Below are 20,176 nucleotides of genomic sequence, written 5' to 3'. Positions count from 1 at the left end.
TCTCCAGGATTCGGATTTCCACAATTAGGGAGTGATATTTAATTAAAGACTGCCTGCCAGCGTGCACTTGAGCTCCTATATTTGCATGAGATCATCTGAAATCAGAGTAGAAAAACAAGACTTGCCACAATGGTAGCATTTGGAAACCACCAAAACCCAAGCCGTGGAAGCTTGTCAGTGTCTTGTTAACCTTTGCACAGGGGAATTTGCGTTTTAACACTAAAGGTAGATGGTTGTCAAGGAAATTTTCTATAAGAAACAACTGAATTATCTGCAGGAGATTGCAGAAGAATGCAGTGACAAACTAATGAAGTAGAAATGAACCGTGTCACCTTTTCTGGCATTTTAAAGTTTCAAGCGTTAAAGTCAATGATTAGTACAGTCTCTTTTCATTAGCATTGTTTAGACTATTACATTCCCCTTTACACATTAAGTACATTTAGTATATTTGTATAAAGAAGCATGCCTTTTGTTCTCCAAGTTCAATAAGTAGAGAAATAAATTAGATGAACTTCTGAGTTTTATGCCATTAAAAAAAGAGGAAAAAGTGAGATCCCTAATAGGAAAACTGGACACCACATTGGCAAGAAGAGAATGGCCTTAGCTGTGTTTGTGTATACTTGCCTAGCTCAACACTTCTTCAGTGACACATTTGCTGGATGATGGATGTCAACAACTGTAGATGTGGATAATTATTTTTCATGAAATATGCATGATGATCATAATTTTTTTTTCAAATTACTTGAAGCCAACACTTGTAGCTAGTACATTATTTAAGTCTGAGCTTTGATTGCGACAATCAGAAATGCAAGCATCAATGTATCTGTCCAAGGGATGCATGCACACACATGCAATGTATACAAGACAGACGTGAAAGGAAGCTTTGTGTGTGCTACTGAGAATCACAGTGTGGTTTACCGGTTGCTTCAAACAGCTAATGACACTTGAAAATTGCCCTGTTAGAAGTTAGAAATAGAGGTCAGTGTTGTACAGCAGGTTAAGTGGTTGCCTACATTGCTGGCATTGCATGTGAGCACTGGTTCAAGTCCTGGGTTCTCCACTTCCAATCCAGCTCCTTGCTAATTCACCAAAGAAAGCAGCAGAAGATAGCCCAGGTCTCATGTCAGAGACCTGAGTGGAGTTTCAGGCTCCTCGCTTCTTCCTGGCCCAGCTCTGGCTGTTGCAGCCATTTGGGGAGTGAACCAGCAGATAGAAGATCAATCTCTCTAACTCTTTCAGGTAAATAAAATTTTTCAAAAAGAAGTTGGGAAAAAAACCCTGAGATTTAATGAACATCCACTAAGTTGTGTTTTGATGTAATTTTTGTTTTTAAAAATGATTTATTTATTTGAAAGGCAGAGTGACACAGAGAGGAAGGGAGAGTGAGAACTGTATTGCATTCAGAGTTCATTCCCTACATGAACACAACAGTCTAGGCTGTTCCAGGCAGGAGTAGGAGCCAGGAATTCCATCTTGGTCTCCTACATGAGTGGCAAGGGCCCAAATACTTGGGTCATCTTTCCTGCTTTCCAGGCACATTAGCAGGAAGCTGGATCAGATGAAGAGCAGCCAGGACTGAAATGGCCTCTGTGGTAGGGGAGGTGGGCATCACCAACAGTGGTTTAATCTGCTGAGCCACAACACCAGCCCCTTTTATGTAATTTTCAATAACTCAGTGAAGTTGTCAACTAGAACCACAAAGCAGTTCATCTACTTATACTTGAACAGTTATCGCTAACAAAACAATATGAATATGAAACACTTTAGGTTTCCTGCCTAAAATAATCAGGTAAAACATGCCAAAAACATTATCTCATGAATCTATAGAGTAACTCCTAAAGAATCATCTCTGAGTAGTAACTTTGTTTCACAAGAAATGATTTTGTCCAGGATGTCTTGGGCAAAGAATACTTCAAATCATAGGAGAGTTTTAAAAGGGCTGAGGATGGAGTGGGGAGCATTGCCATGTATCAAGCCACTGGCTCACTTTTATCCACACATTAGCAACAGATGTTATACCTGGATGAGGTCAATGGACAGAATTTTTAAAATGATGGATTTTGTTAGTAAAAAGAACACATTTTATATTAGGAGTCGTTAAGAAAGCTCAGAAGTAACCAGCGCTGAGGTCAGCCATTAAGCAATAATAGCATTTTCTATACAAATCAGAGAAACCAGAGGAAAAAATATGTTCAGAATGCTTTTCGGCCTTCATATATCTGTACTTAACAATTTTCTTGAGCTCTTTGGTTTCCTCTGAATCAATGAAATACAAGGAATTTGTAAAAAATAGAACCACAACATAGTTCTCTTAAACAGTGAAAAATGCAACAAAGGTATTCTTTCATAGAATTTAGATTTTAAATTATAAATCTCTTCTACAGCAACTGCTTTTCCACGAGCCTTCAATGGTTACTTCAGCTATTTCAGTAAAGCACTCATTTCACCACAGAGCTAGGTGGCGGCAACTTTTTTTAGTTAAGAAAATTGTCATCTAAATGAGGTTTTCCAGCAAACACTGACACAGGGAGTTTCTCTATGGATACCTTTGTCCTTGTAATCACAGGAGTAATCACCACACAGCCGAATGGGATGGGGGTCCATCCTGTGGGACACAGCTGCTCAGCTTCCCGCCAGGGTCGTGGTTGGAAGGATGTCCACCCCCATGCAGCATCTGCTGTCCCCTTGTGTCACCATCTAAGCTATAATCATTGGCTGCATTGAAATTATTCCTTTCATAAACAGTGGCAGATTGTGAGTTACCTTTAGTCCTGGTACCCCCCCCCCCCCATGACAGACGACCTCCTGGTTTACAGGGGATGTTGGCCTATGAGTGGTTTTTGGTTACATTGATCTCACTCTGAAAATTTTATTTTCATGTTCTTTAAGGAAGAGACATAGAAAGCGAGAGACAGAGATTTTCCATCCACTGGTTACTCCCCAAAGGCCTCCAATAGGCAAAGCTGGGAACTGGAAACTCAATACTGGTCTCTCTCATGAGATCCAAGTGCTTGAACCATCAACTGCTGTATCCCCAGGTACATGATGGCAGGAAGCTGGATCAGAGGTGGAGGAGCTGGGATTTGAACCCAGGTGCTCCAATATGGGACACTGTGTGTCCTAAGCAGTGACTTAGCCACTGTGTCAAATGCCCACCCTGACTCAGAAAACTTTTGTTAGTCCCTGTATTAGACACAGAAGATGCAAGCCTGAGGAAGTTGTGGTTCTCACCCCAACTACTGAACAGCAGACAGATCTCTCTCTAACACACACCCTGGCTTTAACCAGGATACCAATAGCTGGTTCAAGTCAACACCATGAATTAAGGAAAGCTCAGGCCTGATTGAGTCACTCTTCTCTCTCCTTTGTGCTATGATTTCATTCCTCTTAGTCACTGGGACATTCAATGCATTCTCCCTTCTGTTTACTTTCAAGAAATGAGCTGAGAAAAGTCACTCAGATTGAAAGCTCTCTGATAATAAATCTTCTACTATTACCTCTTGCAAAGACTTTGCTCTATAAATCAAAGTGTTAGACCAAAGGTCTCAGCCCTCAGTTTGCGATGTTCAGACTTCAGCGACTGGCTGGGGAGGTCCCTTGAGGATGAGGGGGGTTGATCTAAAATCCTACAGGTCCTTCCTGTGGCCCAGTGGGAAAGCATCCACACCTCTCATGCAGCCGCCATGATTTTGAGTAGCACAGCCCAGTGGAAATAAAATGCAAGCCATGATGTAACTCAAACCTTTCAGTAATAGGTGAAAAAAAGTGAAATGACTTTAATAATATACTTAACTCAATATACCCAAAATATTCTTTCAACATGTAATGAATTCAGACAATGTTTCCTGTTGCTTATCCGCCTGAACTCTCCACTTTCTAAGTGCTCAGCAATCCTGGGTGAGCACGGGTACTGGGTCAGACAGCACACTCTTCAGTAATGCCCAACAGTGAAAGCACTACTGGTCAAGGGCCCAGTGACCAGGGAAGAAAAAAAAATTTTTGACAGGTAGAGTGGACAGTGAGAGAAAGAGACAGAGAGAAAGGTCTTCCTTTGCCGTTGGTTCACCCTCCAATGGCCGCCACGGCCGGCGCACCGTGCTGATCCGATGGCAGGAGCCAGGTGCTTCTCCTGGTCTCCCATGGGGTGCAGGGCCCAACCACCTGGGCCATCCTCCACTGCACTCCCGGGCCACAGCAGAGAGCTGGCCTGGAAGAGGGGCAACCGGGACAGAATCCGGGGCCCCGACCGGATCTAGAACCCGGTGTGCCGGCGCCGCAAGGCAGAGGATTAGCCTAGTGAACTGTGGCGCTGGCTTGAGGGAAGAAAATTAAGAATACAGTAAGTTCTCAGAACTGGGAGACCTCACAGTGAGGCAAAGACCGTGCCTGTGCGCATGCTGCTGAGAGCCCAGAGCCCAGGGTTTCCTGCACCCCGCAGAAGTACACGGCCAGGCAGGACGGCGGAGCGGAAGCCGAAACCCTGGGGTTTGAGGCTGTGGTGCATGGACAAGTTTACGGAATCAGGAGGCAAATTTCACAAGGCCATGAGGAAGATGTAGCAAAGGAAACAGCATATTGTAGAGGAGGAGCCTAAGAGAAACTAAATTAGGTTCCCGTGTGCTGTGAGTGAAATCTTGCAGAGGGGAGCAAGAGACCAAGAGAAGTAATGGGTCTGATGTTGCATCTGACCATCAGCGGACCAGGCTGTGCAGGGGGAGGAGCAAAGAGAAGATGAGGGCAGGGCCTTGCTCAGGTTCTTCAGGTGGGGTGAGGATGACACAGGGGATTGAGAAGGTGGAGGAGCCGGCGCTGTGGTGCAGCGGGTTAATGCCCTGGCCTGAAGCACTGGCTTCAGTGATTTTAAGACCTGGCTGCTCCACTTCTCATCCAGCTCTCTGCTGTGGCCTGGGAAAACAGTGGAAGATGGCCCAAGTCCTTGGGCCCCTGCACCCACGTGGGAGATCTGGAAGAAGCTCCTGGTTCCTCGCTTTGGATTGGCCCAGCTCCGGCTGTTGTGGCCAACTGGGGAGTGAACCAGCGGATCTAAGACCTCTCTCCCTGTCTCTCTGCCTCTCCTCTCTCTGTGTAAGTCTGACTTTCAAATAAATAAATAAATCTTAAAAAAGAGAGAGAAGGTGGAGCAGAGAAGCACATGGGGCACATTGGCTACGGGTGGCCCAGCGGGACACAAAGCAGAGAGGGGCATGCCAGTTTCCCGTAGGATGCTTGAGAATGAACGATGAGGGGAGGAGAATGCTCTCACAGATGACCTGGTGCACATCCTCACATTCCCCATGGCAGACAAGGTAGTGGATTCACGAAATCCTGCAAATAAATGTGCTTCTGGTTGAGTTTGCCTGATGGTTTTCAGCAGGCAGGTTTATTTCTGCCCATCTATGATATGCATTGTTCAGCGTCGGGATTGATTACTAGTTAGAACCTGAATTATTCAATGCAAGTACTGTAGACAGATAAACCTTGATGATTAAGAAAAAGTTTTTCACTTAACTTCTGGGTAATGAATACTATGCGGAAGGTCTAGCCTCTGAATGATAGTTGTTAGAAAGAACACCACAAAGGAGTTGCATTGAGCTCTCTCTGACCTTGGTCATTTGTCCCCTTTGTCTTTCCAAGGTGCTAACCTACTCAAGGGTCTGGTAGTGGCCTCTTGTTGCACAAAAACAGCAGTTCTGGTTCTTTATCACATTAGTCACATGTGGGCCCAAGCACACTTTTCCATAATTATCTTCTACCAGTATCAAATCTGTTTCCAATGATTCCTTATTTTTTGTTTTATCTCACAAATTGCCTCTTGCAGCTGGAATTCTCCCTTTCCTTTTTTAAATGTTGTTTTGTAAGTGAACAAATTTTTTTTAAAAGATCTATTTATTTATTTGAAAGGCAGAGGCAAAGAGAGAGAGAAGTCTTCCACATGCTGGGTCACTCCCCAGATGGCTGCAACAGCCAGAGCTGTGTGGATCTGAAGCTAGGAGCCAGGAGCTTCTTCCAGGTCTCCCACATGGGTGCAGGGGCCCAAGGACTTGGGACATCTTCTACTGTTTTCCCAGTCCATAGCAGAGAGCTGGATTGGAAGCGGAGGAGCCAGGACTGGAACCAGTGCCATATGGGATGCCAGCACTGCAGATGGCGGCTTTACCCGCTACAGAACAACGCTGGCCCCTCTCCCTTTCTCTGCCTGGTTTCTGACTCACTGCCTCTGTCTGCCTAACATCCTGTGTGGGGTGAGTGTCTGGCCTAAGAGTTAGGACTCCAGTTAAGACACCAGTGCTGCACATCAGAGTGCCTGGGTTTGACTCCCAGCTGTGGCTTGTGACTCCAGTTTTCCTCTACTGCAGGCCCTCAGCTAACTAGGTGCTTGTCACCTGCACAGGAGACGTGGATTGAGCTCTTGGCTCCTGGCTTTGGTCTAGCTCAGCCCTGGCAGTTGTAGGAATTTGGAGAATGAACCACCTGTGAGAGGATCTACTCCCTGTCCCTCCTCTTCTCAAGTCATTTTTAAAAATCCCTTCTTAATTCCTTTCTCTAAAGCCGATCATTAGCTAGAAGCACTCATCCTAACTGTGCTGTTAGACACAGTTCTTAACTTGAAATTCATTCATAATCCCCAAGATCACAGGAAAACAGAGTTTCCAAAGATGCCTGGGAAATCTGTATTCAGGGGGAGTCCACAGCTTTTATTAAAACTTCCATGGAGAATCTGATCCGTGTGTGTGTGTGCGCGCACACACACATGCATACACACACATGCTACTGGTTAAAATTTAAACTGCTAAAGGTAGAGGCAGTGAATTTGAATTGCTTTCCTGTAGCAATACTTACATTATGCTTGCCACTGATGATTTTATATTCCTAAAGCACCCGTGGCTGGTGGGTGGCACTGTCTTGGAGTAAAGCAAGCCTCTGTGTGGCTTCTGTCCCTCCTTTAGCTCCAGTGCTTTCTCCTTAAAATGCCCCAGCCTTGGCTTTCAGCTTCCACTGTCTGCAAGATGAAAGGGTTTCTCTCCACTCCTATACAGAGCTTTCCCTGTGATCTCAAATCTCCTGAGAACCTTACTGCAGATCACAGAGGGAGAGAGCAGTTTAAGAGGCTCTTGATAGAAGGGGACCCAACTTCTTCTCAGTGAAGAATCACCCTCGAGATCCCAAATATGCTGTGACTGTCACAGGATACAGGTGCATCACGTGTAGACACAGCAGGCCACAGAGGAGGGGCTATTGCTGTGACTGTCACAGGATACAGGTGCATCACGTGTAGACACAGCAGGCCACAGAGGGTGGGGGCTATGAGGCTTTGGTGGGTCTGTCATTCTTGTCTCACCAAATGAGTCAGCAGAGGTATAGACAGAGATAGTAAGGTGTCAAGGTCTACACCAACAGAGGAACATACACACACCAAATGCAGCCATTCCATTTCTGCTACACACCCAAGATAGCCAAGGTTATTTTCATTTGACAGATGCACCAACACAGCTTGGAGAAGCTAGGGGGCTTCCTCAGTGTCAGGAAGGGCTTCAGGCTCCGAGCGCCAAATTCTTTCCGCTGGTCCATGCTACCACCATTTCGATGGCTGCAGAGCACGTGCACCTCTTTCACGCAATAGTGATCTGCTCAAGCGTCTGCCAGTCCCAATATCCATTCTGCATCATGAAATGAATGCTGCCCCTATGAGGATCACACTGCTGGGTGCTGGAGGCAGCAGGACCTCACCTCTGTTCCTAAAACATATGGAACTCACTGCCCATGGACGCAATGACCTTTCAGGGATGGTGTGGGCTTAACGACAGCTCAAGAGTTAGTGTTGGTGCCCAGATGAATGAGTGCGTGATTCTGCTTTGGGAGATTGGGGGGTTGCTTCAAAGAGGAGCACAGGAAAAAGCAGCAACATGGAAGCAGGGTATAAAAGTTCAGTGGAGGCAGGAGAGCCGATGCTTCATCCCAGTCACAGCAGGTGTTGGTACAGCAGGAGCGCCAGTGTCAGCTGTGGCTACAGGACTTCGAAAAGGAAGCTCGGAGAAGAGCACTGAGAGCTGCTCACAGTCTGGGCACTGATGACTCCTGAGCGGGGATGAGACACTGCACATGCTGACCCCAGACTGATTAAAGAAGCGGGATCTCATGACTTCACTCGGAAATGCACTTTAAATTTTCAAAAGACAAAAACATGGAGCCAAGATAGCAACAACTGGGCTGGGAAGAGTCAGTGACAAAGCGTGGGCTAACATGAGCATTCCAGAGATTTGATATTCCTTCCTCCAGAAAAAGGGCACACCGATGTGCTCTGTTTCTCATTTCAATAGAACTTAATATCACAGTCGCCAAATGCTCATCACAGGTGTGGCTCATAGATGCAGTCAGAGTGATCTTCAACAATACATGAAGTGGGAACACTGAGCAGCTGTGGCAGTGGCTGTTGTCCCACAGGGTAAATTTCTAAGGGATTGCATGGGGACAAAGGTGGGAAACTCCTCCTAGGAGCCAGAGTGGCTGAGATGGAACAGTCAGGAAGCTTGGGGCAGTGGCTATACATTTATCATCTGAAGCAAATAATTCAAAATTTCAAAAACACCATGGGTGTGCAAACTGAACCACAGCTCTGAATATATGAGTGGAGAAAGCAAAACTCTCTGTAGAAAAAAATGCTGGTCTCCTTAAACATTTGTTGGGTTTGGAAACCGTACATGATGTCACGGTCAAAGTTTACCAATGGGTCTCCCACAGAGGAAAATATACAGACACGTACACTGCTTCTGGCTGTGTGGAGAAACTGGCTGGAATGAGGTAAGCCTTAGCTTCAGGAGGAGGGACTTCTTGAAAGTGGGTGTGCAAAGGACTTGCTAATGAGTGACTGGGTGGGAGGCATCAGCCATCTGGGACAAAGGTTCCAGAGTCTGTGTGTGCAGAAATAAACTTGCCACGATGCAACCTTGCCTCAACCAAGGTTCTGCCACCCTGTGCTTCTGAACCCTTTATAGACCCACATCTGGATTCGTTTAGCATGTTCCATTTATTCCAGGAGGCAATGGCGATATTCTCGCACAAGGAGCATCATGAGCTCCCGCCAAGCGAGGCAGCTGCAGGCATTGTGTAGTCCACTGCTTCGTCTTGGATGACATGACCTGCCCCAGGGAATTGAGAGGACAAGATGCGCACCTGGTGCATTTGGAAGCTCACTGCTCTCCACCTGGTGTTGACCCCTGGTTTCCTACTGTGCCATGTAGGTGGCTGGCTGGAGTAGGCGACAGTCACAGCAGCTTGTCCACCAAGTTGTGGCAGCGGGCCAGAGTTGGACAGCAAGTTTCTCAGTGCAGGTGCTGATGCCCTGGGCTGACAGCTCCTCATGTGTGCACTGTGATGTTTAAGCTCCGAAGCACACACCAGAGAAGGCAGAGATCAGCTAGGTAACAAGTACACGCAACCCAGGAGATGTGGCTGACGAGTCAGCCTGTAAGAGAGGCTGAGAGCGCGTCCAGTGAGTGCGGTTACGAGCTGATAAAGTGAGAGGCAGAGGGATTTCTGTGTCAGCACTGCACAACGCTGGCTGTAGGAAGACAGGTTACCAGGTAAATGGAATCCTTCATGTGAGGCTTAATTCATGAAGCTTGAGAACATAGCACCTAAATGCAGTTGCCAAATATTGATTGATTTTAAACAGATGTGATTTACAGGAAGACCAGTTCTCCGATGTCAACCACGCTAGAAGTTCAGAGAAAGGAAGGTTTAAATGGTTTAATGTACTATAACACTAACCATTTGTGCTACATTAATATTGCAAACGCGCAACTTTCAAATCAATACGCAGAAATGTACTGACTTAAATCAAAAGTACAGCACGAACCCTACAATTCCACCTGCTGCATTGGTCTGCCTTTAGGTGAGATTACTCTGTTAATTTAACTTCTCTAATGAGTAAGATGGCATACTTTGCTGAAGAAATATAGTCCCATTTCAACATGACTAAGAAATTACTCTCAAACTCTGCTCAAGATAATTGCTCCTAAAATGTAACCCAGGGTGAAAAGAGGTGGGTCTAGGAATCAGTCCCTGTGCAGCCCATCCTGGACGATGCGGTGCAGCAGGAGGACCTGAACAAAGGGAGCACCAGAGCTTCAGTCCTGAGCCAGGATAGCATTCCTCAGGCGGTGCCTCTGCATGCACCAAACCAGTTTATGGCCTCAGCTCAGGGAGGACCTCAAACTTGTAGGGTAGAATGCAATAACGAGACGAGAGTGGGGGACGTAAAGCAGCCCAGAAGCATTGATGGCGAATTCCCAGGCGTGGCAGGATCAAGGGGAAAGACTGGTGGAAATCTGTGTGCAGAGCAGCTCTCAACGCTTGCAAACCTGAATCCAGGCAGTGTTGCTCACGTCCCCGTCCCGAATCCCTGCCTTGTACCGCAGTGCACGTGGCCTGCTCTCTCTGGATGCCCTGAGGTCTGCGTGGTGTGTGTGCCTCGAGATCTCTCACTGCTCCTCTGTCTTCACACTGCTCCTCAGCGCTTCAGCACGCTGGGCTCTTCTCTGACTTTGCCTTTCAGCCTGGCATTCTCAGCTCAAATGCTGCCGTCTCCAGGATATCAACTCCGTAAGAGTTGGTATTTCCCTGTGATGAGACTGTAGAGTTGAGTTTATGAGATGCAGCACAGTTCCATTCTGAGCACCGTGCTAGATGCTTCACAGATTCTACCTTGTGAACCTACACTGTCCATAGGCCATCCTTGCTCCCATTTTTCAGAACAGGAAACTGAGGCCAAGATGTACTAGAACAGGAACATAATCCAGGGCCACAGGTCTCCAGTAGCCCATTCATTGCTTGATTTGAACCAAGAAGTTCTACTGCACCTGCATTCTCTCTCACACCTGCCAGGGCAGGCTGTAATGGTGGTATGACCCTGGACAGTCGCTGCCCTGCACAGCGGCTGCCTCAGTGCTCAGTGTGTCTGAGCCACATACATGGGGCCATGTACCAGCACAGCCTTCAACCTGCCAGTGAAGCCAGCCCTCAGCCTCTGCTGTCCCCTCACCATCCTCTTTGGAATTAGCTGCACATTTCTTTAACTCACCGCGTGTCCACCCTTGACCATCATGCTGCCTACCATCTTCACTCCACATCTATTCCCAACATAAACAAGGGCATGTGTGCACTACAGACCTGTGGACAGAATACCCAGGAAAGATGTGTGCTCACCGTGTCAACCAAAGGTGACTGGTGCTTCAGTGCCCCTCCCAGCCTCACTACAACACCTGCTGTCCCAGTGGCCTGCCAGGTTCTGCTTGGGGCACCCCACTCTGAACAACTTGTGACAGCCGCCTTGAAGCACTCTCCTCCACATCACAAAAGCAAGTCACGGCCCCATAAGGAAGATGCGCTCCCTGAAGATGGGTCAGCCTCAGAGCCGGTCTGCAAAAATGCACGGTGACACCGAGTGGGGCTCACAGGGATTCCCGTTCCCTCCTGGCTCGGCCTTTTACAAGCAGTGCAGTGTTGGCTCCACTTTTTCTGACTCCATTTCCTGACGGGAAGAGGAAGCTGCTTCTGGCTTCCACATTCCATAGTGCCGTGGTATTTCATAGGGGGACTCCAGTTACTCTTCTGGCAACATTTGCAAGGAGAATGCTTTAAAAATGTCATTGTTTCAGAAGGAGATTGTCCTGTTGTCTTTGAAAATCCTTTTGTATTGAAGTGCTTGCTCCCTCACACACATGCATACATACATATATGTGGATATATTTATATGCATGTATATGTACACAGTCTTTGCTATTGACCATTGTATCAATACATAGTTTTATTATTTTTTTTTTTGACAGGCAGAGTGGACAGAGAGAGAGAGACAGAGAGAAAGGTCTTCCTTTTTGCCGTTGGTTCACCCTCCGATGGCCGGCGCATCGCGGCCGGCGCATCGCACTGATCCGAAGCCAGGAGCCAGGTGCTTCTCCTGGTCTCCCATGCAGGTACAGGGCCCAAGGACTTGGGCCATCCTCCACTGCACTCCCGGGCCACAGCAGAGAGCTGGCCTGGAAGAGGGGCAACCGGGACAGAATCCGGCGCCCAGACCGGGACTAGAACACGGTGTGCCGGCGCCGCAAGGTGGAGGATTAGCCTATTGAGCCGCGGCACCGGCTCAATACATAGTTTTATAGATCCTCAAACTTCATGCACATGAACCACACAGCGGAGGTGTCTTTGTATCTGGCTTCTTTACTTGGGATTCCATCTCTCAGATTCACCCACATTGCTTCCTACAGAGGTCATTCTTGCTTTTTTTCTCATGTGTAGTCTTCTATTGCATGAACACAGCTAATTTCTCTATTTAATTCTCCTTAAATGGCACTTGGGTAGTTTCCCTGATGGGCACTCTCTATGCACTCATGTTCCTATGTCTCCCGGGTGCATACCTGGAGTTTCACCGCTGGGTTTAGAGAGTGCTGATGCCATAGTGTCCCAGTAAGCTTGCACCTCACACTTCCCCTGGCCATGGAAAGAACAGACATTTTGAGTTCTTTCTTCCTCTTAAAAGTTGTAACACCAGGTTGTTGTAGTTCCATGGGCCAGGCAGGCACCAGGCACAAGCAAGGCTTCCAAGCATGGGTGAGAACTCTCACACCCCAGGGCATGAGCTGGTGCCAGAGCACTCACTACGCTTACTTTTATGTTATTACACATCCAGACTGATGCAGGGAGATGGACATTATTACTGATTTTTATAGTACAAGATACACATGGCAGAAACGGTGTTGGCTAATAGGAAGCCCTTAATGAAAATCCGAGGCCAAGACGCAAACACTTGGAACACACAGCTGGGCAGCTTTTGCAGAGTATAGAAGTATTCTTGTTCGAGAGATGTTAAAGTAAATATTTCAGAAAAGTTGTATTGCATTTCTGATGTATGTATTTCTATTTTTTTTAAAAGATTTCTTTATTTGCTTGAAAGGCAGAGTTACAGAGAGGCAGAGAGAGGGAGGGAGGGAGGGAGGGAGGTAGAGGGAGGGAGGGAGGGAGGAAGGGAGGGAGGGAAGGAGGTAGAGAGGGAGGGAGGGAGAGGGAGAGGGAGAGGGAGAGGGAGAGGGAGAGAAAGGGAAAGGGAAAGGGAAAGGGAAAGGGAAAGGGAAAGGGAAAGGGAAAGAGAAAGAGAAAGAGAAAGAGAAAGAGAAAGAGAAAGAGAAAGAGAAAGAGAAAGAGAAAGAGAAAGAAGAGAAAGGTCTTCCATCTGCTAGTTCTCTCCCCAAATGGCCACAATGGCCACGGCTGGGCTGATCCGAAGCCAGGAGTTGGACATTTTCTACTGATTTCCCAAGCACACTAGTAGGGAGCTGGATTGGAAGTGGAGCAGCCAGGACTCAAACCGGCACCTGTATCAGATGCCAGCACTGTAGGCAGCAGCTTTACCTACTATGCCACAGCGCCAGCCCCAGGATTTGTATTTCATAAACCTAATTTTCTTACGAAGTTTTGGCAATTTCACATAGTGCTCATACCTCCCTTTAATTCTCTGGGTCAAGGAGAGGAGGTGATCTCTCCTTCCAGAGGAACAATCGGAGTGCCCAGCAGGTGCTGCTGCTTCTACAGAACAAGGTCACAGGACTGGAGGAGCGGGGACACTTGGTGTCCTCAGATTCCTGGACAACAGTGGCTGTGCATCTACTAGGCTCCAGATACCAGTCTTTACTACTCTGCAGTGTTTCCACCGTCCCAGGCTGATCTCAATGTCACTACGTCCTGGGCCCGTCGCCTCTCAGGTAGAGCTTGGGCCCCTGCGTCACATGTCGCAGAACATATGAGCATTGCAGAGTGGAGAACACCTACATCCATCCAAAACAGCACCGATCTGGGGACAGGAGGCTTTCCATTGCCCAAAATATAAATTTAGTAACACAAAGCTCTTCATCTGACATAAAAATAGAAAATTGGCACTTCCATGAAACTGTAACCTAAAAGGCAAGTGTAATGACTTGTGTCAACATAAGCTTTAATGCTGGGGTTTATGGGAATGGGTGTTGCCTATATAAATTAGAACTGTACCACAAACACTTTCTTTCAAAATGATTTATCAGTTACGAAATCAACAGGAATTTCATTTTGTGAAAATTTTTCTTTTATAAATAGCCAGCTAAACATATGTAAAACTGCAGCCCAACACTCACATGCACATATAATAGAGAAGAGGCCCTTATGCCTTAAGATTAATGTATTTTTAGAAATTCATCTTGTAGACATCGAATATGTCTAGATGATGGATCATGCTAACAAGGCACTTCTCTAACCATAATTAATGGTGGAGGCAACAAATAAAGAATGGGCTCAATTTTCAGCTGATTTAAAGAAATAATGTGTCTCACATAAATCTATCATTCAATGAGAGCCCAAACCATGCAAAAGATACTGCGAATACATCAAGTGGTTTGTACTGCATTCCCCACTTGCTTTCTCCCAGGGCTGTGCTATTTTCAAAGTGCAAATCTTTGAGGAGTGGCAACTCCAGAGCACTTTTACTTGTCAATCAACCTTGCCACTGCTACTGACATGACTCGGTGACATGAGTGGGGGGTGAAAGCCCAGGAAGACACTGTTAGCTGTCAGAGAACAAAGAATCAGGAGATGAAAGTGAAAAACATAAGGAAAGGAAAAAGAATATTTTATGGTGGTGGCCATTTATTTGACCAACAAAACACCATGGTATGAAGAATGCATTATGAGTTTCCAGAAGGCACAAAGTTCTGCGTAGACACTGGACTCCTGGACAGTAAAACGACGGGCTAATCAGTACCAGCAGAGGCTGCCTCCCTGCCGAGGACCCACAGAGGGTTTGCACAGGAGTCCCAAACAATGTGACATCACGGCTACACCGGGGGACACTAGTGGGGTTCTTACGTTCTCAAGAGTGACACTAAGAAATGTGAATGCGATGATGTTGGAAAGTCAGTAAGCACAGAAATGCAGTTTTTAATGTTGCCCTTTCTGCCGACACTCTTCTCGGGCAGGATGTTTGCAAGGACAGGAAAAGAGCAGTCGGTAGACGCGATGCAAGCCTCCCTGCTCTCGGTGCTGCCCTCTTCTGCTTTTCTCGCACGTTACTGAGTGTGCTTTCTCTCTGCACAGTCCTTACTTTCCTTGCAATAAAAGCACAGTGCAAACTGGGCTTCCTGTGCTCCACCCAGGACTGGGGGGGGGGGGGGGCTGGACGTGAGCACCGTGCTCTCTCCACGTAACAGCAGCTCGCCCGTCTTCCCCCAGAATGAATGATGCTCTCGAGCTGCCTGCTTGCAAAGCCAGGGCAGCACTGGCAGCAGGATGGACTTCTGCATGGCTGCTGGGGACAGAGTTCCACAGCATCCTCGCTGCGCTCCGTCTCCTGCGCTCCGGGACCCACGCACTGTTCTAGAGTCAGTAACAGCGGCCGCCCTGAGGCTCTCACTCACTGGTTGCAGCTCTGCCTTCTGCGGACTGAGAACAAAACCAAGGCCTCCGTCACTGGCTTCATGGGCTTCTCCATGTGCCCTGCAGTGTTTCTCATCATCATCCAGGAGGACAAACTCATCCATCAAGGGGTGACATCCAATCCCAAAGCCAGACTGGCAAGGCCCGTCTGGTTGTGGTCTTAGCAACAAATGCCCGTGGTAAATGAGGCCCACATGCTAGTGGAAAGAAGGGTGACTTCCTCAATCCCTGTCGTCTAGGGCCTCACCTGCAGGGTCAACCCCAAGACGGTCTTGGCCTCCTTATATTTCATATCTTTGGATTTAAGCATAAAGTTTTCTATTCACCTGTCCCCCCATCTCTCTCTCTCTATACACACACAGATGCATGTTTATAAAAGCATATTTACTTTATAAATATTTCAATTATGACATTTGACTGTCTTATATATTTTAATTATACATAATACTTTAATTTTATATATTCATTTATATAAAATGCATATTTATTTTGAAAATCAATGGTTGGCACAGCTATTGCAATTATCTAATGAACCATATGTTTCTTGTATATTTTAATTAGACATAATATTTTAATCTTATGTAGATATTTATTTATATGAAATGCATATTTATTTTGAAAATCCATGGTTGGTATAGCTACTGCAATTTTCTCCTGAACAGTATGTTTCTGTATCCAGCAGTTGGAGCATTTGTAATTTGATATTCCATTTATAACCTTTTCCCCAGTCACAGATTAAATGGAAAATTCATTGATTAGGTTTCAGAGATGATGCTTACAAATTTTCCTTTAGTCAGTCCCACATTCATCAATTAATGAATCCAAGACAAATCTAAATGTCTAACTACAACGGACCAGTTTGTTGGCATTCTGTATATTGATGTACAGCTATTTTTAAAGCAGGATGACAAATCTATAGGCCTGGATTAAGGCAGAGATACCTCAGAACTTTCTCCGTACTGCAGGTCCCACATACCCTGCCCCTGTGAGACTCCACCTCTTACCTGCAATGTGTCCTTCTCACATTTACTTGGTCACAACTGGAGTTAGAGGCCATGGCCTTCAAAGGGAAGGCAGCCTGAAGCAGGTTGGTGAGAGATTGGCCCTGGGTGGGGCCCCACTAAGTGAGAATACAATGGTTCCCTTGGCTCCTTTGTGAGTTCCGGATGGTGTGCTGGTATTTGCCACTTGTGGGGGGCAGGGTAAGGACTTTCGGCAACACCAGTAGAGTGAGACGGAGCATGCTTCTGCTAAGGAATCACACATGCTCTGGGGACATACATCTGTCCCTGAGTTTTGGGCCAGGCAATTCTGCATGGCTGCACACTGCTAGCCACTGGACAGCCAATGAATCCATGCTCCTCAGTGTGCCCTGCCCTGTCTTACATCCTGTGGGAGAAGCACTGGCAGTTTTCTACTAGCTGCCCAAATGACACTGAAGGTGCAATGCATTTTAAAAGGTGAGAGATAAGATACCTGCAGACCAACCTGTTGAAAAATTACCAAAATCTCCATGAGGAATGACGATGATTTCCAACTGCATTCTGCCTGACCTGAGAGTAAATTATTTACAATCGAGACCTGCCTTTCACACCTACTAGTTTCTGGAGTGTGGAGGTTGCTATCCCTCTCATGCTTGGGACCCCAGCACCAGTGCTGACTGGCATGTGGCCAGAGATCATTGAAACCACACTCTCAAGGTCGTGACTTAACAGGATGCTTGAAAAGTTTGCTTGAGGAGGTAGATTTTCTTCCAAGAGAGTAATATTATTTTTATTTGGAAATGCAAGTAGAATGGTTTTCTGTAGATTGCTTTTTAAATTGAATTCTTTTTGCTATATTAGGAAGAATTGTTGATTAGCAGAAAAACAGGAAATGATAAAATAGTACCCAATAACAAACATTGGAAATTAGATACTAAGAGAAAGTCTCAGAATTCAGCTGCATACTGATGGCTACAGATGCTCCATTTTGTCAGCTACAAAAAATATATAGTACATTTCTTTTCAAGTGCATTGTGTATAAATTATTAAATCAGGTAGCTTGGTCTATGTGATGTAAAGATGATTTAGGGCTAAAAGTGGTATTATGATGCATTTGTATATTTTCACATAATCCGTGTTACACAATTCTTCTTGTGTATTAATAAAGACAATAACTGAATACCTGTGGATATTTAGTGGTTGGGTGTACAGTAATTACCATTAATGCTAATATATATTTATTAAAACTTAGCAAAGGTTCCAGTAAAAGAAGAATTTGCTCACACATGGCCACAGTAATCAGGCTTGCTGGTAAGTTGCCAGTTGTGCCTGTGCAATTTCCTAAGTTAATTGCTCATAAAAGGAATAGGAGACATTGCCAAGATCATTTCTTCCTTTTTTAGCAAGATGCTTAAGTACCAGAGTTAGCAAGGACCAGAATATTTTCTGTGGTTATTATGTTTCCTTATAAGAAGGAGCATCCTTACCTTGAAACTGAGCATTGAACCCTTTGCGTCGATGATTGCTGTCAGATGTGAAATGCAGTCGTAGCCAGTTCTTGCTACTGATAACAGGAGAAGGAAGGTTCATGCCAGTGAGCCTGTAAAAGAGGAAAATAAACTCCCTTGTAAACCAACAGAGCAGAAGTCCTCTGACCCCCACCCCCCAACTGTGAACTCGGTTACTGATGAGCGAGCTTCCCGTTTGGAGCTCACAACAAAATGGTTCACGAAGTATTATCTCCACCAAATGTAAGCGCTGTATTTATCCCTGATGGAGTGAAGCCTTTTAACATATTCAACATTTTGATTCTATAGGAATAAGAGACATGCCCTAAGTTATTCTGTTGATCTTGTATGTCGTTTCATTAGGAGCTCAATCCCAGCAAATCATAGAAAGGAAAAGAAAGAGGCAAATGGCAAAATTCTGCCTTTCTGTATTTGGCACTTAGCAGTCTATCTCATTGGTCTCAAATACACTCAAACCACTCATGAAGCTGGGGTTAGCAGGCGTGTTTCCAGAATCTCATCTCCAGGACTCACAACCAGGGCTTTTCTTACCAAAGGAAAGAAGAGGAACATTTATAAGATGGATGAAAAGAACAAAGGGGCTTGACATGAAATGGAATTACATCTCACTAAAGCAGCGCACTAATCTGCTGAAAATAAAGTGAGCTCCATCTCCGTGGAGCTGCTCAGAGTATCCAGACCACTCTGTAACGTACGGTTTGTTGTTAGAAACACTTGTGCATTTTACTTCCTGCTACTGGATGTGCTGTGTTCCTGATAGGAGTAAATGCTTCTTGGATCACAAAGCTCCGGCTAGTTAGAGGTATGAGGAGCTGTCCTGGTTTGGCTGGTACCCGAGTACCATTGGGTGGGGATACTACAGACACATCACTGAATGCTGGCTCCACCTTAGATAGTTTAAGGCACTGTACTTGGGTCGTGTTTCATGCAGCTCAGTTGCTCAGCCTGTGAACTGGAAATGCGGTTGTTCTGGGACCTCTGTAGATACTACACTCTATGGATGTTCAAGTCTCTTTTGTAAGATGGCATAGTAGCTGCATTGAATCATTGTTCAGTCACTAAACTGTCTTTAGATTACTTATGATACTTACTGCAATGTAAATGCTAGGTAGAGTTGTGACGTGGTATTGTGGTGGGAGAAAATTATCTGTGTATGTGCCTCCAGTCCTCATGCTTTTCAGATATCTTTGTTCCAGTTGTTTGAACCTGTGAGCATGGAAGCTGAGGACATGGACAGCCAAGTGCACTGTATGAGCAGTTGAAAGAGATGTTGTAGTTGGACACGCAGTTGCATCTGATCACATTTTCCAGATTAGTACACGTGATTCTGTGTTCCACACTTCTGCATCCCCACTGCCAAGTCTATGCTCAACACCAACATCAGCTTCACGTGTGGAGGATGAGTTAGCAACTCGCTAACGCCCTTGGCAGAAGTCTGAGGGGTATGGGGCTCTCTGCCCTGTCTGGGAGCTCCACGTTGGCACAGGCAGGCTGGGAGCTGTATTCCCACGCCTGGGGTTTGCTAGGCAGGGGTTGGTTGTGTATGCACCTCCCTACTTCCTCTTATATCTGGCAGAAAAGCAACATCTAATGACGTGTGCATCAGGTGTTCTGATGTCAGGGTTTCAACTGCGTGGATTTAAAACGTGCAGTATCCATTTAAAGCTAAGAGCCAAACCTTGACTGCATCCAATTGCAACAGCGTTTGTGTCACTGTTTGAAATAATCTCTGCAGAAAGAAATACACTGCTCCGACCTGCTGGTTTACATGGGTTTATGTAGCACGGACTGGCAACAGCTGGGCACAGCTGGCCTCCAGGCCCCCTTCTTCAACCCTTTTCTCTGCTGATAAGATTGTGGTGCCGACTCTGCAGGTCACTAAGCACTTAGCCTAATGCTGAGGAAGCCCAGAGGAAAGGAACACCCTGGACTCAGCAATCCAGTCCCTCCAGCCGCCTGTCTCCTCACACTAGACTTTCTGTAACAGAAAGCTGTGTGTATTTTGTTGCTTTCCCAGAATATTTTGGAATGGTTCTGACTTAGGTGCACCCGCATTTCAGTCTCATGCTAATGCTAATCCTGCTTCTAGACAGATGCCCTCTTCACTTCCCACCAACACTCAACTCTCCATCCTTCTTAGTTTTCTGAAAACCTGTGGCCAGGAAGTGAGTTTGGTGTGTGTCAGCAGATGTTCTGCGCTCCATGGGT

General features: G+C 46.1%; 1 protein-coding gene across 2 annotated transcripts in view; it reads right to left on the bottom strand.

The window, feature by feature from the left end:
• The window catches only part of CSMD1 (CUB and Sushi multiple domains 1), a 2,062,046-nt gene that overhangs the window by 753,388 nt on the left and 1,288,482 nt on the right, over positions 1-20,176 (bottom strand). For both annotated transcript variants that reach the window (XM_070047233.2, XM_070047234.2), the window contains exon 6: positions 17,927-18,039. In XM_070047233.2, the coding sequence (XP_069903334.2) occupies positions 17,927-18,039 (113 nt within the window). The remainder of the gene's footprint in view (positions 1-17,926; positions 18,040-20,176) is intronic.

The sequence above is a fragment of the Oryctolagus cuniculus genome, chromosome 8 (assembly GCF_051225735.1).
Source record: "Oryctolagus cuniculus isolate XC-2025 breed Fujian yellow rabbit chromosome 8, ASM5122573v1, whole genome shotgun sequence".
In the NCBI taxonomy this organism is placed as follows: Eukaryota; Metazoa; Chordata; class Mammalia; order Lagomorpha; family Leporidae; genus Oryctolagus; species Oryctolagus cuniculus.
Note: the sequence above shows the minus strand (reverse complement) of the source record. Positions and strands in the feature narration are given on the sequence as shown.